The sequence below is a fragment of the Tenrec ecaudatus genome, chromosome 10 (genome assembly GCF_050624435.1).
Source record: "Tenrec ecaudatus isolate mTenEca1 chromosome 10, mTenEca1.hap1, whole genome shotgun sequence".
NCBI lineage: Eukaryota > Metazoa > Chordata > Mammalia > Afrosoricida > Tenrecidae > Tenrec > Tenrec ecaudatus.
In genome coordinates, this window is record NC_134539.1 from 140,269,105 (window position 1) to 140,293,921 (window position 24,817).

At 52.5% G+C, this 24,817-nt stretch overlaps 1 protein-coding gene across 1 annotated transcript; it reads right to left on the reverse strand.

The window, feature by feature from the left end:
- Positions 1–358: 358 nt before the first annotated feature.
- Positions 359–17,218, reverse strand: GOSR2 (golgi SNAP receptor complex member 2). The gene is made up of 6 exons (XM_075562009.1): positions 17,086–17,218; positions 10,730–10,794; positions 9,290–9,398; positions 8,485–8,617; positions 6,054–6,194; positions 359–2,761 (listed from the first exon to the last, which is right to left on the reverse strand). Exons 1-6 carry the CDS (start codon positions 17,112–17,114, stop codon positions 2,600–2,602), a joined length of 639 nt encoding a protein of 212 aa, XP_075418124.1. The 5' UTR covers positions 17,115–17,218; the 3' UTR covers positions 359–2,599.
- Positions 17,219–24,817: the final 7,599 nt, after the last annotated feature.

The following is a 24,817-nucleotide window of genomic DNA, read 5'->3' on the forward strand; positions in this document are numbered from 1 at the left end:
AGGGAGGGGAAAAAATGAGGATCTGATGCAAAGGGCTTAAGCGGAGAGCAAATGCTTTGAAACTGATTAGGGCAAAGAATGTACAGATGTGCTTTATACAATTGATGTATGTATATGTATGGATTGTGATAAGAGTTGTATGAGCCCCTAATAAAATGCTTTAAAAAAAAGGTTTGTATTGGAGACTGTGGCTTCAAAATATACCTTACCTTGAGACCTTAAGAGACACAAACTAAAAGCCCAAGCCCCCCAACTCCTGGGATGGGGAGCTTGGCCAGCCCAGCTCTGGAGCACAGGGAGATGATAGCTTGTTGTAATAATGAATGACAAGGGCCTTTACAAAGCCTGGGTTTCTAAGTAAAATAAATCTCAACTTTATTCAACTGATGCCCTAAAGACCAGGGATGGGGGTAAATCCAAATTTGCAAATCAAACCCAGTGAAATACATGTGGGCACCCTGCAGGGAAGCCTTCCAGAAAAGCCAGCCTGTTTGGTCTTTGCACGTGGTTTTCCTTGAAGTGGTCGTTCCTGGAGTAAGCTGGTGTGCCACCAAAGCGTCCCCAATGCTTTGACACGGTCCTGCATAGGCCAGGTGTCAGCTGGTGTTTCTTGCCCCTGGCCCTAAGAATTCTCCGCTGCTTCCACTGGAGGGCGCCCATCCCTTGGCTCAGGGCTTGCCCTCACTCAGTCCAGGGCTGTGGGAGCATGGGGCGCAGGGGAGGTACCCATTTCTCAGGGGGCTTTGAGGGAGAACTCGAGAAGGAAGTGTCATAATGTTATGCCGCCTCAATACCCGTGTCCCTTGACACTCTGCCATGCACCCTTTGCCCTTACTAGTGAAGACCCAAAGCTGCCCCCCAGTTTTTATTACAAAGTAGGGGCCGAGGCTCAGGAGGTGCAGCATAGAGGGGAGTCTTCTGGCTCAAGGTCAACAGGCGTCACAAAGGCAAGTGGGGCCATGCTGCGTCACGGGCACAAAGCCATCACAGTGGTCAAAGAAGTCGGGCTGGGGTGGGGGTGGGGCTGGTTTCCGCTGCCAGCGTCCACATCCAGTCAGTTCCCCAGCTCCTCGCACTCCTTGCTCCTGGGGTGCCGTCTGCTGGATGCCTCAGGTTCCCGGGCTAGGATGGCCGGGCCCCCTGTGGAGACCCTCTGTCTACCCTCCTACCTCCTGAGTCCACCCAGGGCCCGGTGCCTCTGTGAACCACCTTGGAGCCCTGCGTAGCTTGGTATGCCGGAAGCTAGTGAGGGCAGGGTGCCTCAGTGGGAGACCAGTGCCCAGGGCACCGACCGTGCCACAGACCTGGGACTGTTACAAGGAAGTCACCCAAAGGGTGCTCTGCCACAGACGGACCCAAGGAGGCCGAGGTGCCATAGCAACACACAGAAGGGAAGTGAGGAGAGCATGCTGTGGACAGAAACAGGAAGTGGGGGCGGGTGGAGCCCATGGAAGGCTGGGTTCCCACTGGCTAGCTCTCCAACTCTGGAGAAGTCTGAGGGTCACTGTCTATCTTGCCCCAAGGTTGTCCATCCCAGAGGGCTCGGCCCTGTGACAGATGCCCCGGTTGTCCTGGCACTTCTGGGGATTGCAGATGGCTTGGCTTTACCATCACTTCCTCACACACAGCCTCACTCCACACGGGGCGCAGCGCAGGACTCGGGCTTGGCCTGCACGTGGCCTCACACAGACCTGTGCTCCACAGACCCTGGCCACACTGGTGGTGCTGAGCAAGGGGTAGCCGGGTAGCTGCTGAGAGACTTCCAGGAAGGTAAGCCAGTCCAAGTCACTGAGCCCAGGCTTTGCAGCTCGGCCCACCGCTGCCTTCCACAGGGCACAAGCCCCTTGGCCTGGGCAGAGCATGGGTGCCAGGTTGCACACCCCAACCCCTTCGGCAGGCCATTCTACACCAGCTTGGCAAGCCAGAAAGCATGGTCTGGAGGCTCAGGGCGGAGCAACACAGTCTCACTTCAGGAAGAAAAACAGCCGTCCACCCCCCTGATGTGTAAGTCTCATTATCAGCTGCAGCATGGCTCTGCTCGCTCTGGGTGGCTGCTTCTGGGGAAGGGGGACAAGGAGCAGCAGCAGGCTGAATGTAGTTTTTCCCAGGGGGGATGGGGATCTGGTTCAAAACAAGGGTGTACACTGACCGACTATACCAGGGCAGGGAGAGGGGGACACCCCCTCGAACACCTTCACTTCTGCTTCAGCCAGGTAATGGCAGAGGGGACAATTCCATCTGCAGGGCTTCTCGAGAGCCTTCCTGGGGGGCATGTGCTCTGGGGATGAACCCCATTGGCATTCCCTTCTTCCTGCACTCTTTCCCCTTCCTGACTTCCTCTTCCAGTTGAGAGAAATGGAGATGGGGAGGAGGGGGAAGAGAGCAAGAGATGGGTATTCCTAAGCACTGTGTATCTCAGTGGCATTAGCACCCTCTCCAAGATGTCACAGGAAACAGCATGTTTGAAACTCCCACAAGGTTACAGAATCACATCAACAGGCAGCCTCTTGGTCCCCACTCTTGCCGGCGCATATGCACGCAAGCACACACACTCGCACACCGAGGGCGCCATCCGGCTGCGGAGTGGGCGCAGGCTGGCTCACGTCAGGTACTGCACCACGAGGAACATGAGCAGGCAAGTGAGCAGCATGCCGCCGAGCATGAAGTACTTGTCCTGGAAGGCCCGCTTCTCGATGAGCCGCATCACAGTGTTGGACAAGCCCAGCATGTTGGCGATGTCCAGGACCTTCTTCTGAGTCCCCTGGTGGGCACAAAACGAAGAGAATTAGGGAAGCTGGGTTAGCTCCCCAGCCCAAGTGCTGGGGTCCTACTGACAGGCAGTGTCTCGGTCGAGCTGGGCGCAGGAGGAGGGCAGTGTCCCGCCGACACAGATGCACTCTCCCAGCTCCACCGGCGTGCCTGAGCGACTCCTCCCGGACCGACAGTGACCCTGCACACAGGATGCAGCAGTCCCTGTGCGCTCCCGAGGCTGTAACTCTTTACAAGAGTAGAGACCCTCATCTTTCTCCAGTGGAGCGGCAGGTGGTTTCAAACTGCTGACCTTGCTGTGAGCAGCCCCACTGGTAACCAGGATGCCTGCCCTCAGGACTCCTCGCGAGCTCCCCCAGAGGGAAGGAAAAGCCTGTCCCACAGTGGGCTGTCACGCCAGCTGTGTGACGCCTCACGGCACCTGGATGTACCAGAGGGCTGCAGGGGGTTCATAGCAAAATGGAATGGAGAGAAGGGGCAATTTTTCTACAAACTTTGGAAGTTTCCTCATTTACGTGTGTATGTGGGTAGGTGAGGGGATGAACCTTGAGTTCTAATATGCACAAAACACAGTTTATCAAGAATCAATCACAGAAACAAACATAAAAGTGAAAGGTGAATAAAACCTCTAGAAGGAAAAACAGGAGACCATGGGCGCCCTGGGCACAGTCCACATGTTTACTAACAGGAGTGCAGATAAACAAATTAGGGCGTATCTCCTTGGCAAGAGAAAGGAACACAGTATCAGCACAGACACAGAACAAACAGGAATGAGCCTCACACTCATTACCAAGAAGGGACAAAAGGAGTCACCGCAACCCTGTGGGGTTCCAAGACTGAGGCTGTCACTGTAACCGGAGTAGAAAGCCTCACCTTTCTCCCATGGAGCAGCTGGTGGTTTCGAACTGCTGACCTTGAAGATCGCAGCCCAACATGAAACCACTACCCTTATCAATCTATCATCCTCCTATGAGAGGAAAAGTCAGACGCAAAATAGTAGTATGAGAACTCACTTACATGAATGTCAATAAAAGGCAAAACAGCCTGGGTGAAATAAAACAGAACAGTCTGCCAGAATGTGCATGTGTATATGTATGTACGCATGTATTTATGTGTGTGTGCACATGTGTGTACTGTGTTATACCTGGATTGGGAAGGGTATGAGGCATCTCTCAGGGGTGACAAGAATGCTGGGTATCTTGATAAGAAAGTATTTGTCCAGATTTATTCAACTATACAAATAAGATCTGGGCACGTCAATATAAATAATTAGTCGATAACCTTTTAGAATCTTCTGTATTAAAATAAAAATAGTACCTGAATGTTTTCTCTCTGCTCCCTAGCTGATACCAGGCTGTTCACTGTGTGACGCGAGTCTAACCCTGGGAGGCTGCTGAGTACCACAGGGGATCGTGTGCTCATGAGAGGCTCTGCGGGTGAGCTGTCTGGAGAGACAGCTGACAAACCTGACTCACATGCCTTTAACAGATGCCACCACATCAACAAAAGGCTATTTTATTCCTAAACTCCCGGTCCCAATCACCCACTCTACCCTCCCAGCACAATCTCTCCTGCAGCGCCCAACACCAGCAGCCGCTGGGACAGCCTGCCCGCTGCCCAGTTAAGGCAGCATCTCTCTGCAGCCCCGACATGAAAGGGCTTCGAGGCCAGAGAAGGAAGCCCACCGCAGAGCGTCACGGGCAGAGGTGGGAACCCCATCCTGCACACCGCTTGGCAAGCCTGACCTAGAAAGCTCTATCGAGTCAAATGTTACTGCTGGCAGAGGACACCTGAAACAGCTGTAACAGTGACATTCAGATTCTCGCTTAAGATCCTGCCTTAGCTCTCAACATGGATGAACCCATGGCTGCGGGAGGCCCAAGGCGCAAGCTTCCAGGATCACCTGAAAAGCATCAGGCTACTTTGGTCCAGGCCCCACACTGGCTCTATGAGCCTTTCCGAGAGGCTGGGCAGGAAACTCTGACAGGTGGGGTGGGAGAAGGGGTTGGAAAACCAAGAGACAAAAGACAAGTAACAGGAGGTCTGTGGAGACAAGTGAATCAGAGAGACCCTGAATTCCAACCCTCAGCCAGACCATCGGCATCCCTGCACCTGCCCTGGCTGACACACAGTCTGGACTCCTTGGTGCGGCCTGATCTCAGCAGGAAGCCTGTACTTGCAATCAGGATGAGCTGCATCAACCTATGAGTGACCCGAGCATCTTGCCCTAAAGGGCTCGACTGGTTTTCTGAGACATGGGAAGGAGGGCCAGCAGTTTCCTAAAGCACAGGCCCATCAATGAGTCGGTGTCTATCTGTGCCCATCACTGCAGGGCTGTTCTGAGGGAGGCACCCAGAGCACCTCAGGTGCTCCCACAAGGCCCTGGGAGGCCACCTTGCCAGGCCTCCCAAGTGCTGTGACTGGGGGGGAGGCCAGTATCCCGCAGCAGGGCTGGCCTCTCCCAGGTGCAGATGGCAGGGGCAGCTCAGAAACTGCCTAGGGCAGTGGAGCTGACAGGCTCCCAGCAGTCCAACAAAAACTCCGATAAAGCTCACACTTCCTTGGGCTGGTTCTCACAGTTCAGTGGCTGGGAGGACTTCGTTCACAGGGGACCACACCCTGATAACAGGCCTATCCCACACCCCACTATCCACTGGGGCTGATACAGGAAAAGGGCTGCGGCTGAACCATCCTCACTAACACCAGTCTGTGTAATGTTTCTGTCAGCCACTCCCAGGGGACCAAGCCCCAGAGCAGTGCCCAAGGGCAGGGCTTCTGGGAACACCTGCGCGCATGGAGGGAGGGAAACGCCACATGTGCACTAGATCCCTCTGCTGTCAGCTCACCAGGGCAGCCCTGGAGCCCCTCACAACGGGTCTGCTATGAGGACCCCCACCTTGGCGTGAGGCCCCAGAGCACCGCCACGTGTCCACACTCAGGAAGAGACTCAAAGTACCGTTCCCCTCAGAGCCCTGCATGGGGCACTCTGTAGGCATGGCTATGTCCACACGGAGTTCAGAAAATGGGAAAGACCTGGATACCAAGGGAGGCCGAAGATGGTCCCTCTCAGCACAAGACGAACTGCTGCCAACAGGCACCTGGTTGTGTATGGGTTCAGAATCATCCAGCGCCAACGAGCAGGACCCCACATGGGAGGACTTGGGCTCACGACACCTCATCATGGGGCCAGGGGGAGCACATCATCAAAACGCACACAAAGATAGGCACTGTCGGAGGAGGCCCAAATAAGAGGCCTTCTCCTCGCCCCTGAGCAGGGACCCCACCTTCAAGGTCAGTCTCTGGGCCCTCAGTCCCTCCAGAATACTGTGGCCGCCTCCAATGAGGTCATCCATGCCGTGGTGGACTTTCTGGAGGGAGGAGTTAAACTGCAGAGATTCGTCCATGGGGATGGTGGTGTCAGAGTCCTGTGGAAGAGAGGCAGGGCCTGGTTAACATGGCTTGCTGCTCACCTGGGGGGCCGCCTGACTGATGAAAACCTAGCAGGCAGGAGGGCCGAGAGAAACACACGAAGGTCTGGGATGGCCTCTGTTTCCACGAGCCTCTCAGATGAGTCACTCCCCAAGTCAGCCCTGCCTCTGCCGCTGCAGTCTCCCAGCCAGGACACGCTCACCTCACCTGGCTCCTGTCAAAGGCTCCAAAGGTCCCTTGGCTTGACTTCCCCGAGAGCAGTGTTAACTATGTTAGTTGCTGGCCATTTCATCTAGTGTCTCTCTCCAATGTGAGTCAGATCGACCAAGGGCAGAAGGGACTGTGTCTTCTGTTGAAGCCTGGATGGTAGTTGATGGGATTCTGTTCCAGGCAAAGAACCCGGATGGCACAGTGGGTAAGTGCTTAGCTGGTAACTAGAAGGTTGGCAGTTTGAACCCACCAGCTGCCAAGAGAAGGATGCAGCTGGCAGTCTATTTCCATGAAGCTGGAGCGCCTTGGACACCCTGTGGGGCAGCTCTACTCCGTCCCATGAGTTGGGACAGACTCAAGAGGACAAGTCTGCTCAATCACGGAAGGGCAAATGACTAGCCCCAAGCCAGTGCTTCCCGGCTCCGTACACCAGTCCCGCGAAGTTGTCATCTTTATCCCCACTCTACAAATGAAGAGACTCAGGCCTGGAGGCATGGAATACCTTTTCCAAGACCCCGCAGATGATGGGGAAGTTGTGGGGAGTGTAAGCTCTGGGACTGAGTATAAACCTCGTCCTCTAACCACACCAGAGACATGCCAGCCCAGATGCTGGCGGCTCCACCTTAAACTACAAGCCAAATAAATCAAAGAAAACACTGACATCTAGTCAGTCTGACTCCTGGTAACTCTATAGCGTAGAGTAGTGCTGGGTGTCTCAGACTGGACATCCTTATGGGAGCAGAAAGCCTGGTCTTCCTCCCAAGGAGCATGATTGACCTTGTGGCCAGCAGCCCGATGTGTAAGCACTGCCCCGCCAGGGCTCCTCAGCCAGAGGCTCAGCCACCTTGCTGCTGTTCCAGCTCAGAGGTTTTTAGTCCCTGATAGTACTGGGGGCTTCTCAGGTGGGCAGCAAGTCTTTGGCTTTAAACTTAATTCATGAGACAGTGCTCTGCATCAGCTGGAGCTCAGTGGGTCCAAGGTTCCCAGGGTTGAAGGTCTCCGGTAGAGACTTCTGTTTATGATAAGCACTTATTGTATGCCTTTCATACACAAACCTTCCTCACCTGCTACCCGACAAGAGTATGGCTGATGGGCTACAGTCTCTCTGAGAAAGGCATCCTACTCCAGAGAGCAGTAGGACCAGGAAGGCCAGGAGGAAGCTCAGGGAAGTCCCACCTACAACAGGACCAGTTAACCCAGAGGCTCTCAAAAGACAAGTAAGAATTACATCATCCTCAGGAGCTCCCCTGGGACTCAAAAAGACCTGACTGGGGTCTTCACTCTCAAGCCCTTAGCTCGCTTCACGCACTGTGGTCTGCTCCCCACCCCCACCCCCGCCTCAACCAAGAGCAGAGGCTGGACTTCTGCAGACCCAGGCCTGCTCCCAACCCTGAGGACAGCCTTAGGAAGCCAACACCACTCACCACTTGAAAAACTGAACCCTGTGTCATTAAAAAGCCCAAACACTAAGATCAGACAAAGGAGCCCTCACTGGGTGGGCTTCGTCATGCAGTGCACAGAAAAGGGCAGCATGTTTGCAGCGGCTGGGTGGGGGGTTTGTTGCAGGGACAATGGAATGGTGCTGTCCCACATCAAACACCTCACACAGGCTCAAGTCCGGCAGGCAGTCCGTCTCAGACTACATATCTGTTAACAAATTCCTCCAAATTGCTGCTCAGACCAGGGGCAAAAACATTTCACTGACACTGGGACCCCTGCCCCTTGCCCCTTCCTCCACTCCCACCACAACACAAAGGCAAGTGCCTGAAGGCAGCTCTGAAATGCTGCTTCCCCCACCCCACCCCCCAAATGGTCTCGGGTCTAATCATCTGGCTTTATCTGATCAGGGAGCATTTCCACAGGAACTCCCAAACCAGGGCGCCCTCACCCCTGCCCTTTGCCCTAATTGAATGGCTTCCTCTTCAGGGTTTTATGTGAGAGAAGGAGGCTCCCCGTGGAGATCTAGCCCATGTGGGTGCACAAAGTGCCCCACTCCCACCCTGGTCCTTTCCAGTTGGGCTTGCTTGTCCTCAACTGCAGAGGACAGCGCCCAGGGCCCTTCCCGCGCCAGCTTACGTTGGTGGTGAATGTGCGGGACAGGAGCTCCTCTCGCTGCCTCTCCTGCTCCTCCCTGGCGCACCGCTGGTGCTGGAAGTTCCGGAGGGCAGTCTGCAGGTGCTGGACATCATACTTCAGCTGGTCAACGCGGCTGCGATGGAAAGAGACAGAGATGCAACTCCAGGAGCCTGGCCGTGTGCGGAGGGGAAACCCCCGTCCAACTGCGATCCCCACCCCCAGGGGGCGAGGAAAGACGCCGCCTGCTGCGCACACTGGGCCAAGGCCCACCAAGAGCTCTGCAGCTTCCCTGCAGCCTCTGCTGCTTTCTGAGCAGGCCAGTGACCTCTGCCTGACCTCCCAGGGATTAGACGGAGCTCCAAGAAGCCCACGGGCACCTTCAGAATAAAGTTTCAGCCAACTTTGAGGAGCCTGGACTAGGGCTGTTGGTGGGGAGGGTGGCTTCACTTTGATTTTTTGGGGGTGTATCTAACACGAGATCAGAATCACATTATAAATAAATGAACGAAACAACGAAGAGAAAGCTTTCACCGTAAGCCGAGAATCGGCGTGAGCATGGCAGCACCGAGCTGCACGGCCTGGCATGGCCTCAGGTGGCTGTGGTCTGGGTAGGAGACCAGTCATGGAGGCGGAAGTCCAAGGGGCACAATGAGGCCCCAACTGCATAGGCTTCTCACTGTGAGGATAGCGCTCGGACAGGACAGGACAAGGACATCACTATCCAAGGTGGCAGTGGAGTTTTGGACGATTCTAGCCTGCAGTGAAGGGCCGGGGACGTCAGGGCGAGGGTAAGGCCGGCACTCACAGTTTGGCATTCTGCCTCTTGTTCGGGGGCTCCTTGCTGGACAAAATCTCCAGACGGTCTAGCTGGCTGAAGATCTGGTCTATTCTCGCTTGGATTTCGTTTTCCACTACTGCATGAGAGAGGAGGGGAATAAAATGAACAACTGCTAGAAAAGAGATTGTGAACATGTCAGAACGATGAACCGAGTAGATCTTTTTCCCCCATGTTCAATAATAAGTTAAAATTAAGTCTTCCAAACTGAGAAAAATGCACACATTAATCAAGGAAAATATTTCAGCGTGCATTACATGCCCTATGTAAGCTGCTTTAGAAACACGGATGAATTAAAATTTTCATAGCTGTCAATGCCATTAGCAGTGTAAATTTTTTAAGAAGCTGAGGGCTAATCTGTGGAAATAAATGTCTTGTCATTAAAAGGGAAACATGTCTATATATATATTTTTTTTTCAAAATGCATATTTAAAGGTTGTCCAAATGAGAGACAGAGGGGAATACCCGGTAATGGCCTGTCCGTAGCAAAGAGGTTTAGAAAGTCCTAACGGGTGATGATACCCCCTGAGGTTTCCATCATAACCCACTCGGGTGGGCCAGGCGACACTGGAGTCCCCCAAACAGCCCAGTCCTCGATAGGATGGGCAAGGGCCAAGATAGGATAAACACAGCCATTTCCCTTATCCCAGTGGATAAGCCAGCTGCTGTGACCCGCACTGAACGTCTAAGCAGGACACAATGGGCTGGTGGGGAAGGCAAACAAAGGCAGGTGGCAGAATTGGAGTCCAGCACAGAGGTGGCTTGCCCTGATGTGGAGTGACAGCAGCGGGACTCAGCCCCTGCCCAGGAGCACCCAGCCAAGATTAGAGCCAGGCTCAGCCCCACATCCAGCTTTAGAGGCTGTGGAAGGGGGACTGGAGGAGCTGGGTGAGGTGGATTTGGGGGCTGACGGGTCCCCATAACAGATGCCAAGAAAGGCCTTTTCCTAAAACAATTAAAGACAAGAAAGGCCCTTCTCTCCAAAGCGACCACGGTGTGGGAATGAAACTAATGACTACTGCCATTCCTTTCTGCATAATCCCCTACACAGCCCTGTTCTCAGCTCAGAAGAAACGGCGAGCGAGCCCTCCCCTTGCACCCTGTAACTGTTCTGGAATACATTCCTCTACGGACTGGGTAATTAGATTAAGACAGATGGAGGGGCAGGCTCCCATTCCCGAGGGGCCTGTCAGGTTGAGTGGAGGGGTAATGGGGGGTAAGACCAGTGGGATTCCACAGAGCACAATCAGGGAAATCAGGGACATGACTGCCCTTGCGCTGGGTCCACCCTCACCACAAACTCATTCCCGTTGAATCATGAAGCCCTGAGGCCAAAAGGCAGGCAGGAAACCCAGCCCATTAGCACTGTGTCACCCAGAGAGGACTCTGGTCTCCCAGTTAATTACTCACTGTGCACAGACTGCTTGTCGGCTGTCTCCAGGCGTCCCATGTGAGACTGGATCTCGTGGACCTGCCTGTCAGAGAGGAAATGAGGGAGACAGGAGCAATCACCAGTACTTCACTAAGGAAAGCAGATTTTTCTGATGCCAACACATAACGGATTGAAGTGGACAGCATTGCTGAACTGTAAAATGTGTAGGTGAGACCTGAGGCCAAACGCTTTGGCACAGATTACCAAAATGTGACCATTAGTCACCGGAATACTGATAGGCAGCATTTATCGGTGGTTCACCACGCATAAGACACTCTGACAAGTCGTCAAGACTGTGAGGAGGGTATTACGGGAACCCTCATTTTAAAGAGACCATGGAAGCCCAGAACAGGAGTGATGTAACTTGTTCAGGGTCACACAGCACGTGCCAGGGCTGGATCTGCACCAGCAAGTCCCACTCTCTGGGCTGCGTCTGGGGACAGAGTTCTTCTGAGCATCACTTAGAATGGAGACACAGTATGGTGAAAGATGTGAAGGAAATGAGAATGGGTCACAAACCGAAACACCAAACTCACTGCCATCGACTCGACGGCGACTCAGTGACCTTCCGGAACAGTGTAGGAACTGCCCTTGTGAGACTCTAACTGTTTATGGGAATTGAAAGCCCTGTCTTTCTCTCAAGGAGTGGCTGTTGATTTTGAACTGCTGAACTTTGGGACTGCAGCCCAAAGTGTAACCACTGAGCCACCAGGGCTCCTACGAGTCATACTCCGGTTGGCCTAGAAGTCAGGTCAGAGCTCCAGGAAACCACATACGAGGAAGACCCCGAGAGATGGTGCTCTTCTGCTGAGTAAATGCTCCCTGGCAATAGACACCAGATCTGAACAGCAATGTGGCAGCCTGTATGTCCACGGTGGCCCAAGACAAGACATGAGGCCCTGGAGCTCAGTCTTTATGGACCTGGAGTTGACCCAGAACAGGGAAAAATGTTCACTGTGGCTGCTGCCCAAAGGACTCAATAGGTGGACGTGTCAAAATGAGATTTTAATGGAGCAGAAAAACCAAGAACAAATATGAAATGTCTCCTCGAGAGAAGCAAAAAGAAAAGTGCTTCTTCATGTTTACCAGGAGTCTATATATCACACATCATATATACGAGGGGACACCCAAAAAGAAGCTCCCCTGGGCAGAGCTTTCGTAGTACGCATTTTTCCTGCTAGGTGAGCATGGAGCAACTGGCTCTGGGTTAGAGTACCCAGTGGCGTTGCCTGGGAGGGTTTTCTCTGGTCACAGTGAATTTTTTTGTAAGAGCAGCTTCGCTCAAACCTCATTTTTTGTGATGGCGGCTGTGAAATGTTGTTTCCCACTCGAGAAAAAGGCCACAGAAATGGCTGTGATGGTGAACACAGCTTACCAGGGCAGCGCTATGGGGAAAACTCAAGTGTACAAGTGACTTTCCTGTTTCAAAAGAGGTGAAATGTAGATTGATGACAAACCTCGTCTGGACGTCCAAACGAAAATGTCAACACAATTTGTGCACTTGGGCTCAAAGACTGGAGATGGACCATTGAAGAGGTGGGGACGTTATCTGGACCATCTGGGAGCTCAGTTCAGTGAATCTCAATGGAAGAATGGGAATGAGAAGGGGCGCTGCTAAATTTGTGCCTCAAGTTCTGACTGACCAGGAAAACGTGGAAACAGCTGTGCTTTGAAAGAACAGCTCTGAAGCGACCCAGAATTTTACCCAAGGTCACTACTAGTGACAAGACATGGTGTTATTATTATGACCCTGAAAGCAAACATCAATCAAGCCAGTGGAAGACGCCATCGTCACCTCACCCAAAAAAGCTTGTCAAGTGAACTCAAAGATCAAGACAATGCTCATTTGTTTTTTTTAATGTGAGGTGGTAGTGCATTTGGAGTTTGTTCCACTAGATCAGACTGATAATCAAGTTTTCTATTTAGAGGTTCTGAAAAGATTGCGTAACAGTGTGCAACAAAAAAGGTCTGATTTGTGGCAGAAGGGGAACTGGTTTTGCCACCAGGACAATGCACCTGCTCACACAGCCATCAGTTTTTGGCAAAAACCAGCATGCCTCTTTTGCCTCAAGCACCTTACTCTCCTGACCTCACTCTTTGCGACTTCTTCTTGTTTTCGAGAATGAAGAGGGGCATGAAAGGACAGCAATTTGATGACAGAGAAGAGGTGAAGAAAAACAGGAGGGGGGTACTGTCAGACATCCTAACAGAGGAATTTGAAAAATGGTTCCAAGTATGGAATCACTCACACACAAAAAAGAATGGAATCACAGGTTTGATTATTAAGTGTATTTGATGTATTAAGTGTAATGGAGAGTACTTTGAAGGTGATAAGGTTGTTTTGTGGGAAAAAACATACATACATAGCTAGCTTTTGGGGGGTTCCGTTTTTTTGGGGGTACCCTCACATTTGACATATATCTATAGAGTACAGCTGACAGAGGGGCTTCCCAGTCTTCGGAAGCTGAGTGGCTTGGCAGCCCCTTTTGGTTTTGAAGTCCTTTGAGGCCCATCAGGAGAGAGATGCCACACCCACGAGCCCCAGTAAATGTATGGCTGGGCCATACTCTTTTTTTTTAAAGCTACAAAGGATAAACTTTAAGAAGTTGCAAGGCAAGATTAGGGACTTTTCCCACCCCCATTTCCAGTTGCTTTGAGTGAACTAGAGAAGACAAAGCTAATAAAGTGATTCCAATCTCTCCATTTCATGCCTGAGAGGAAATAAATCCCAAACAACAAAGCAAGTATGAACGGCATGGTGGGAACAACACGCCAAGTGGAAAATCTGTTTTAAACTGAACTGGAATTCAGGCCACACACTCGGAGCCCATCAGGAACTGGTGCCAGGCAAGCAGGACTTGGGGAGTGCTGTGGAGCCTTACCTGTTCCAGCAGGGCGTCAGTGGGTTTGGGTGATAGCACAACCAAGGAGAGAGCCAGAAGCAAGTAGGCAAAGGTTATACTGTGCCAATTTGCTTTTTCAAAAGGGATTTAGAGATCCAGAAAGCATTGTCAAAAGGAACTGCTTATTAAAAGTCTATGAAACTACTTCTCCATCCATCACATTCCGCAAGGCTGCATCCTCCATGTTGCCGCTGACGGGCCAGGGTTGAAGTGCTAGTTCTGTAGACAAGCTGAGGGAGTGTGCGCCCCTTTTATGGCGCTGGTGCTTCAGTCTCCTCAAGTGTCAAACAGTGACACTGATGACAGCAATGCCTTAAAGGATCTTAGATCCAAACACAATATAAAGCATCGTGTAATCTACACAGCAACATACAAAAGCTCATCTGCTATGTTGACTTAACTCTTTTTCCCCCTAATTTTTAAACTTTATTTTTTAAGTCATTTTATTGGGGCTTATACGACTTAACTCTTACAAGTAGTAGGAACCATCTGTTTGCTTTTACCTCACCCACTGTCTCTTTACCTAATCTGCTTGCATTTAGTCTTTATCTTGTCAGAGGGCAAAATCTAGATGGGAAAAACTGGTCTTGAGGTGAGGAAACTAGTTCTCAAACTAATTTTTTTTATCAGTCACCTTGAGAACTCGTTGACAATAGAGCTTCCTGTATCCCCAGCCTAGTAGATCAAACTTTTTTTTTGGGGGGGGGGGGGGAATGTCCTGGGTTCAAGGCCAATGCAGGCACATTTTAAACCACCACGATTTCAAAAGCCTGACTATTAGTCCCTGTAAAACTCAACCAAACGTCTATTACTTAAAACACAAAACATTTGTTTTTCAGCTCCTCTCCACCTCCATTAGCATTCAGTTGCTTCAGAAGTCTCTAAGAATTGTAACTTTAAAATGCTGATCTAATTCCAAAGGACTTTCAGGGGCATGACAAGAGATAATCACAAACTGGGTTCAAAGTTCCAATAAAATCAATTCTGAGCACTGCTGTGTCAATTCAGCTACAGTTACTAATTTCTGTGACAGCAAAACCGAATCACTGCAGCTCACAGCACTTTTTGTGCTTCCTTTGAAGGACACACACTAGTCATGTGATCCACGAGTAGCCTTACAGTTGAACCAACTCGAAGCTGTCAATTGTGAAGGAAACAAGACAAAGGCTTCTGGAGCTACTGTGGGTTCAGTCCTTGAAGGGAAAGGATGATTAAGGTAAGCCCCTGAGGGCAGGTCTACACTGTCTGCGCTGAGAATGGTGGTGCCTCATAAAATCAGTAGCCATCAAGTTGATCTCAACTCATGGTGACTCCATATGTGAGGCAGAGGCGAACTGTGCTCCTGTTTTCAGGAGAAAAGAGTTTTCAATGGCTGATTTTTTCAAAGAAACAGATGGCCAGGCCTTTCTTCTTAGTCACCTCTGGTGGACTCCAAGCACCAACCCCTCAGGAAGCAGCAGAACATGAACCATTCATACCATGGAGATTCCTGACCCACATGCACTGAAGAGCAGCTGAGTTGTGGCAGGACTAATCGTGCTGGAAAAGGGGGGCCCACTACTGGTTTCTGGAAGTAAAGTTGTATTGTAACACAGGCACTCCACTTGTTTTCACAGATTAGGCTGTGGCTGAAGCTTCCAGAGGCCATATGGCCCATCAAGCCTAAATGATTTACTATCTGGCCCTTAGGAGCCTAGTGCAGTTGGTGACATGTTGGGCTGCGAACCAAAAGGTCAGTTGCTACTGGCCACCCACCTCATCACAGAAGAAAGATAAGGCTATCTCTGTCCGATAGGGCTACCCTGAGTCAGAATGGACTTGACCGCCATTAGTTTTTAAAAAAAAAATAATTTGGCCCTATTAAGAAAACTTTGGTGAATACTGGCGAAGAGTACGTGTGGGTGTGTGTACTGAGTGGGGTGGGGTGACTGTGGTGGTGTTTGTGTCCTTGGCCTACACGGGTAAGTGGTTCATTTATACCCCACAATCTTGTTTTGGACAAGTGTGTGCGGGATTGAGTCACACACATTTCTCTGGGATCAGCTGCCACTTGCTGTGACAGAGGCGCTGACTCTGAACCAAAGTACTGAAAGGAAGCTGGATCACATTCTCCTTAGCAACATCCATTAACCAACTGAACTGGATGAGACTGCACATCGCAGATCAGTTCCAAGGCACGACTTGCTCCTTGAGCCTTGCTAGCATAAAAGATCAGCCCTTACGAACATGAGCAAAACTGGTTGTTTCATTTGTTCACCAGGTCTGGGTTTTCAAGCCCTTTCTTATCATTCTTATATGAGAATTGGGTCCCTCCTGTAAGAGCAAATTCCACTGTTTTCATATTCCTGTGAAGTAGGTTCTGTATATTTGCCAACCCAAACCAAACACCTCATTGCCAAAGTAAAAAGAAAAAAAAAAGTCCATAAATTTAGAAGATAAAAGGTAAGCGCACCTTCTTCCTTTAATCCCCGATGCTCTACAGTGTTTCCCGGGTTGTGAATTCACTACAGGGGTTGGGGGCCTATTTTATTCCAATTCTGGACACAGGGGATATGGTTTTAAGCATTCTCATCCGAACAAATCAGTAGCATACATTTCAAAGTTGTTAAAACCGAATCAACATTTCCTAAGACACCTATCTCTGCAAGTTCTGCTCAGCAAGGCCACTACCAAAGAAAATTGGAAAATAAACGAAACTTCGATTGCATGAAAGGTACCCCAAAGCCACATGAGTTTTACAGCAAAAATAACTGCTACTTGTACAGTAATATCTTTGTACAGTAAAGAAGATGGTTTACCAAATCAGGGTAAAAGAAAAAGAAAAAAAATTATGTGTTGGCAGCAATCAATTCAGGGCCAGTCCTGAGTAGGGAATGACATCATTTGGAACTGTGAGCTACAATGAGACTCTCCCTGACCTCGGCCCAGTGTTGGACCCTTCGAACACGCTTAAGGAAATCCTGCTTGTCCTGCTCATTGACCCTCCGCCCCATCCTGTCACACGTTATTTTCCCGAACGTATCTTGACTCTCCAATTAAGCAGGAAGCTCCAATGCGCAGGGGTCATGTCTCTTACTTCCCATGTCTCCCCCTCAAGCTCTGCCAGCCGGAGCACCGAATGGATGGGTGCTGGACAGAATTGTGACCATAAGGTGCGATTTTTCCCTCCACCGAGTCGGCTCAGTAGGTTGTCACAGGCTCGCAGGCTCGACTGGCGACCCCACAAGCCACGGGCCCAACGTTTCCAGGCCCGAGAACGGACGGGCCCTCCTCACGTCCACCGCTGACCTGGCCAAGGCGCCAGGGATTGAGCGACCCCGGCGGCGGGGCTCGGCGTTCACACTCGCGGACGCCCCAGATCCCAGCCCGGGGTGGAGGCGGTGTCGCGCAGGCTGGCCTCGCCCCCTCCCGCGCCCCACCGCGGCCCTCACTTGTGAGTTTGTTGGTACAGCGGTTCCATGACGCCGGCCCTGCCGGCTCCAGCGCGGGCTCCTCAGAACACGTCCTCACAGTACCCCTTCCGGCTTCCGGCTTCCGGCTTCCGGTCTCAGGGCCCTCCGCCCCGGCCGGCCGGGGCTGCCCGCCTGCGCGCCTGATTGGCGGTGAGAAACAGAACGGGGAAGGAGAGCGGGAAAAGAGGCTGTCAGGGGGCGTGTGGTCAGAGGCTTGGCTCACATGGGGGGAAAAAAGAGGTGTAGATTTGAGGGGAAGGTTGACTTCAGGATTGAGTCCGACATTGACAAGGACAGCCGTGAGGGACATGAGGTCCTCCGAGTGAGGTTCCCGACAAAGAGGCTGCTACCGTGGCTTTCCTGCTAGTTATTGGGGGGCAGGGTCCATGTGTGCTTATATATCGGGAGATTTCGCTGTTCCCATGATCCCGGGCGCAAGCTTCGCCTCTCTTAACTTTGCCCGTCCACTCGCTCCATGTATCCATCCCATAAACCTGCGTTGACTTGAGTGTGATATACCACGTGTACGGTGGGGGGAACCAGTCCCTCCTACCCTCAGAGGTCGCACCCTGGGAAAGAAAATCACTTCTATACGAAAACCATTCTACGAGGTAGACAGCCCACAGAGATCCACAGATGGAGCCAAGTTGGAGTCGGGCTAGTGGGAGAGTCAGGCTCTTCAAAGGAGAGTTGGAAATGGAAGGATCTGCACACTTGGCTCTCTCCAGAGCCCTGACTCACCTAGCCAGTTTCCATCCTCCCAGGCTTATCAGCAGTCCTTCTCAAGGGAGGAGAGGCTCCTGTTCCTTTGACAAGTCGATGCTTCCATTTTCCTGTATCCTGGAACCCACCCAGTTTCGTGCCCCAAGAGACTGTCCACCCATGTACATTTCTTTCCCGAACATTTTCCCATTTATCCTACTCTATGCCAGACACAGGCACGGGAGGTAAGGTAGCAATGCTGTGAATTACACTGCCATGCTTTTTCAGAACCAGCTTGCATTGAACTAGGTAGAGCTGCTTGCTTCTCCAGTACCTAATGTCATTCCATGCTAATTATGTCCTTCCTCAGGAGACTGCAGTAACATTCATGCTTCCCGTGAATACTGGTTTCCAAAGACTTAAAGATTATTACTGCAGCAGTGTTTTATTGATGGTGACCTAATGGAGGAATTTCACTTCCCCTCACTCTGAGCTGGCCTTTGTGACTTGCTTGAGGGTGACAGAGGCGAACTTTTGGGACTTCCACGGCTAAGTCATAACAAGATCTGCAGCTTCCACCCAGCCTCTTGGTACACTAACTCTGAGAGCCCTGAGTCTGACCACCCTGAAGCTACCATGCTGGAGAGGCCACGTGTTGTCCTCTGGCCAATGGTTCCAGCTGAGCCGTCTTCCAGCCATTCTCACAGAGGCACCAGACATGAGGGAAGCCATTTTGTACCCTCCAAATTAGTCTTTCCACCAGCTGAATTCTACCAACTGACCGCTATAGACACCATATAGAACCGAAGAATCGCCCAATGGAATCCCTGCCTGAATTCCTATCTCAGATCAAGAGAGATCAGAAAATATCTGATGTCTTAAGCCAATGAATTTGGGAGTCCTGTGTTATGCGGCTATGCATAAGGTTATCAGCGGCTACTTCCTCTCAAGTGGACAGCCCAGTCTTTAGTCTGGAAGCTCTGTTGAAACCTGTTCACTTTGGGTGACCCTACTGGCATTTGAAATCCCAGTGACATAGCTTCCGGCATCACAGCAACCCACAAGCCACCACAGTATGACAGACTGACAGACAAGTAGTGGCAAGGCTTTGTCTTACCTACTTTGGACAGGTTGTCAGGAGAGACCTGTCCCTGGAGAAGGATCGCATGCTTGGTTAAGTGGGGGGAGGGGCAGGGAAAAAGAGGAAGGCCCTCAACAAGATGGATGGACACAGTGGCTACCACCCAGGGCGCAGGCTCAGGAACCATTGTGAGGCTACCACAGGACCAGACAGCGTGTCATTCTGCTGGGCGCAGGGTCACTGTGGGTTGGAAGTGACTCGATGGTACTTAACAGCAACAGGTGCAGCAATAGCCACCTGACCTCAAGTAGCCCGTTCTCTATTGTGAGACACAGACCACAGAGCAAAGGTAGCAAAGCAAGAAAATGTATGCCTATGTTGTCATGAGTTTGCTCTTCCCTGTGCTTTCTGAGCACCGGGAGCCCCAGGTCAGCACTCGTCACCGGGGTCCCAATTCTCTGTCCACCAGTCTGCTTCCTCTGCCAGACTGTGAGCCATCTGGGGGCAGCAGAGATGCCTTTCCACCCTGCCTTTTCCCAGCATCCAGCTCAGTGCCTGCCACAAGGCCGGTGCTTGTAATATATCTGTCACCTTGCAATGGACTCCACTTAATGAGCCCACTGCCCTCATAGGTGACCTGCTTGACACTTGAAGTCCAAAAGTATTCCAAAATTGATGGATGTTAAGGTTTTTATAAACTTCCAGCAGCAGGGAGGCCATGCTTGCTGAAAGAGTCGTCACTCAAAATCAGCGCAGAGTGTGGCATACAAGAGAGAGAAGACGTTCTTGATTACTTCTGTCATTCTGTGCTCACAGCCACCTGGAGGCCAGCAGGCCAAGGAGCACCGTCCCTGTTTTCTAGACACGGATGATGACTTCAGAGAAACGAGTGTTCGCCACCGAAGCTCACCTGGTAGCAATGGAGGATCAGCTGCCATCACGTTCCTCCAGGTCGGCCTGACCCTCCCACCCAACAAGGGCCTTGTGGCCACACGAGGGTGACCATTGCACAGATAAATAGGACCCTTTGTGTCGCGTCGCTTCTGCGTCGGGCAGCCATGGCAACCCTGGTCACATCCCCAAGCAAACCTGAGAAACCTAATCTCACCGCTGCTCCCTGTCGGCATCAAGCTGAGCAGACAGAAAGGATGCTATTTCAGAATGAAGAACTGCCAGGAGTTGAGTCCCCCCAGAACCCACCAGGTGGAGCGATGTTGCCCCGGGTGCTAGAGGGGTGGGGAGGGGTCTCCAAGGAGAGTCCATCAGCAAATTGTCTCATGTAGCCATAACAGCCAGGAGCAAGGCAGAGGGACAGGGTTCCGTCCAAGGAAAGCCAGTGTATTGTAAACAGGATAAAAGGGTTTGGAAACCCACTTATCACTGCCTAATGTGTCCCCAGGTCATGGGGGAGCTGGACCCCTGCCAGCAGCCCTGAGTGAAGGAAAGAGAATTCCCGATTAACCCCATCACCTGTGAAGGGCCAGGGCAAAGGTCTGGCTTTTTCAGCTGCTAACTGATTCCCATGGTCCTGAGGTGCTCGCAGGCTCAGCCCAGAGGCAAGGCAGCCGTGGGCCAGGTAGGAGACATGCCCTCACAGCCCCCTGCTCTTTGGGGCCACATGGAGCAGGGACTGAGTGGGGGGCCGTCTGTGGGAAGAGGAGCAGCCTGGGGAAGGCAGAGGTGGCATGATGTGGGCAGCACAGGGGGAGGGCAGTGGACACCTGGTCACATCCAGGCTGGGGGTGATGGACGCTGTGTTTGGCTTAGCTTAGACTTGAGGTTCTGACAAGGGATTGCTCCCTCATGGGTCTTACTATTATTCCTCTCATTCATTCCTTACAGCTCCCTTGTATGGAGGTAGCTTACTGTCCAGATGACAAAACGGGGGCTCACAGGGATCAGCGGCACCAGTTGAGTATCTAAGTATGAAGACCACTGAGGGATGCTGAGCCAAGTGCATATACTCCCCCTGCCCCCACTCCCATTCCCACCCCACAGGATCCTTCGTTGACTAACGTGGTTTTCTTCTTTGGGGTCTCCATGTTCCCGAACATTGAGACATGGGCTCTTGGAAATAATCGAGGTTTTGGAATCAGAGAGTCCAACTTTGAGTCCTGATGGACAAGTGATCTAATTCCTCGGAGCTTCCGTCTTTGAAATCTGTCAAGTGGGGACAAGGATAGCCTTTGCTTATTCCCGAGGCAGAAGGAGGCTTCAGTGAGAACGGGGGGGGGGGGGGGGGGCGGGGGCAGGGATGAAAGGGCTTTGTGTACAACCAAGTGCGGGTCCAGCATTGGGGTTGGCGTGGCAACTGTCCCGGGGCAGCTTGACTGAGTTTCTCTCTTGAGTTTCTCCGCTCCGCTCCCGTCTCTCTGGGTCTGTCGCCTTCAGAGTCACCGGTCTCAAAGTCGCCTGCATGCATTTCCTCTCCTGTTCAGAAACCATCCTCAGCTCCCAGCTAGTGCTTCCTAGCCTGGGATTCCACCTGCCCTGGAAGGGCTCACCTCCCACTCTCAAACCTGCACCCTCTGCTGCCCGAACCTGCCCAAGGGTGGCCTCAGGTCCCGATAGTGCACTGTGGGTCCCACGAGTGAGCCTTCGCTGGCTCCTTGAAATGAGCTGTTGCCTCTTCTAAGGCAGCTCAGGTGCCACCTCTTCCTCCAGCAGCCTTCCCCACCCACCAGCCTCTGGCAGTCTCTCCACCCTCTCGTCGCCATCATTCTCTGACCTGCAGTGTTCTCGCCTCTAGTGTCATCAGACCCCAGGTGAGACCATAAACTTCTTGAGGACATAACTGCTTGCCTCTCTCAATGAGCATGCCCAACGGATTCAGGCCAAAAGAGGCATGGGATAAGAGGCTGATGTGCTCAGCCCCAGGCCCATCTACACACTGGACACTTTACCCCACCGTGTTCCAGCCATGAGGACCAGTCCTGAGAGGGGTTGGCACACATACTGTAGATTGTCTGTGAGATGTGGCAGGCCAGTGTGGAAGGCACACATTGTTTTTGCCAAGGGCAACCGAGCCATTCCTAGTCTACAACCCCAGAGGGCTTGCTCTGAACACACGGGGACCCTGTGTTATCCCATCCGTCTCCATCATTCCCCCAAGTCATTGGGATTTGGGGAGTGGGGTGTTGTTGAGTCATGACCTTCTGTGTTCTAGATAAACCATGAAATGTGAACGCCTCCATCAGCCTGCTCATTGAGGTCCAGAGAGGGGCCATGACTTGGCCGAGTCATCAGAAGGAAATTAAAGCCCACCTGTGCTCCATCTGGGACATGCCTTCCTTCCCCACGCTGCCTCTTGGTGACTCCTGGCCACAGGCAAGGTTGGGCAGACAAGAGGTTCCAGCACCCAAAGTTTGGGAGCCAGAGCCCAGGAATCAGACTTTCATCCAGATTTCCTTCCACCACCTAGGAAGTAGAGTAGCCAACACCGGACAGAAATGGGCCCAGAAAGAATTGATGCCTCTCTCCCAGGTCCCCGAGCCTGCCGTGCCTGTGTGAACGAAAGGAAGGTGCTGTCTCCACATTATCTACATGGTCCAGCACAGCAGCCAGTAGCCGCATGTGGCTGTCAAGTGGGAGGGTGCAGATTCAGATGTGCTGTCCGTGCGGAAGAGACCCAGCGTTCACAGAGTTAGCACAGAACGCAAACAGCTCCGTAATGCTGAGGCTGAAACCATCCCAGTCTTCATGTATGGGGTTAAATATAATGCTATTGAAATAATCCCACCCGTCTGTCCCCCTGTTTTCTAATGTGAGACTGCTGGGAAATTAAAATGTAAAAGGTGGCTTAGTGTGTGGATCCCATGGTTCTGTTGGACAATGTGCCTTCCCTGGGAGGCTATAGATGCTTTAGATCAGCGGTTCTCAAACCTGGGGGTCTCGACCCCTTGGGGGTCGAACGACCCTTTCACAGGGGTCGCCCAATTCACAACAGTAGCAAAATGACAGTGATGAAGTAGCAATGAAAATAATGTTATGGTTGGGGGTCATCACCACATGAGGACCTGTACGAAAGGGTCGCAGCATCAGGAAGGTTGGGAAGCACTGCCTTAGATGGTACCTCCCTACTTAAGTCCCCGGCACCTGCTCCCACTGAGGCAGGATTGGGTCTCCTTGGGGGTCGCTCAGATTCAAACAGACTCAGGTTGGGTAGGAAGGGAGATGAGGCAGGCTCGCTGTTAAGCAGATTAGGCTGGGGGAGCAGCATTAGGACTAGGTCCGCGGTATCATTTCTGGGGTGGTGCACGTACTAACCTCACACCTCCACTTGCCTCACCCTAGTCCTGGCCCTCTCAGAGGCAGGTTGGGTGGCCCCAGTGGGACTCAGGTGGCAGCCTCAGCTGAGCTCACAGCAGTCCTGGGTGGTAAGGGCCCTCACCCTCACTGGCAAAACACCCATCCAGTGGTCTGTGCTCTTCCCCTCCCCCTCCCATACCCCAAACCCAAACCAAACTCACTGCCACCAAGTCGATGCCGACTCATAGTGACCCTATTGGGCAGGGTTGAATTGCCCCTGTGGGTTTCTGAGACTGTCAGTCTTTACGGGGGTAGAAAGCCCCTTTCTCTTGAGGAGCATCTGGTGGTTTTGAACTGCTGCCCTTGGGGTTAGCAGCCCAATGAGTATCCACTTACACCACCAGGTCTCCTGTTCCTCCTCTCATGCTCAGTCCCAAATAAGCCAGCCCCAGTGCTCTGTTCTCCAAGGCCAGGCACCCCAGGTCTGCCCCTCCCTCGCCTTACTTTCTGGGACCTAAGACACTCATGGCGGTCCTGTTGCAGCTTTAAAAGGGAAGTGCCCAGGAGCCCGCGGCGTGATCGCATGGTAGAGAGGAGCCCTCCGAGGAGAGGGCCAGACGCAGGCGTCCCTCAGAGGGCTCCGTCCCGCTGCAGGCCATGGGGCCAACGTGTCCCAACATTGACAGGCCTCCTTGCACAAGCCAGACCTCACAGAGTGAAGGGGCCACGGGAGGAGGGGGCACTCGGGGGCTCGGCAGCAGGGTCGGGGCCCATCCATCAAGCCCCGTCAGACAGCAGGGCCACAGGCCTGTCCCAACGTCAGGCTTTTTAAAGGGGCCTTCGGCAGCTCCCCCACCCCAAACCCTTAGCTTCCTGGGACCAGGCGCATTCCACTGACGAAGGATTAGGGGGTCGGCAACCCAAGCTGGGCTGGCCCCCACCCTGCTCACCCAAAGAGCCAGGCCTGCACTCCCCCCACCCCACCCCCAACTGGAATGGTGGCGAAGGGGCCCAAGGCAAAATGGGAATTGGTGGGGCCTCTTTGTCTGCCCCTGCTTTTAAGAAAATAGCACACAGTGGGAGAGGCAATCTTGATTATCTATTTCTTCCATCAAGGAGGCTAAGTTGCAGTGGGGGTCTGCAAGACCTGGTTTATGCCAAGAGCTGGGGGTGGGAGGTGGGGGTGGGGGATCCCTCGGAGAGGATCACCTGCACCTGGCCCACCTCTGTGCATCAGGGAGGCCTGGTGGTCAGCCTCCTGGGAGCTCGTGTGCTCTCTGCCACCATGGCCACCCATCCCCAGGTGCCAGGTGGGCTGAGAACATGGTCTCCCCTTCTGTCCCTCCCGCTAGGGCAGGGGTTCTCAACCCATGGGTTTAGGCCTCTTTGGGGGGGTCAAACAACCTTTCCACAGGGGTTGCCCAATTCTTAACAGTAGAAAAATGACAGTGATGAAGTAGCAACGAAAATAATTTTATGGTTGGGGGGTCACCACCACATGAGAAACTGTATTAAAGGGTCGCGGCATCAGGAAGGTTGGGAACCGCTGCTCTAAGGAGCAGCCGGGCAGGGAGATTCCCAGCCTTTGCTCGCCATGGTGTCAGACAGACCTGGGTTGGAACTGGGCTCAGCCTATTGCCTATGTGACCTTGGCTGACCTCAAGGTCACATGAGCGGACC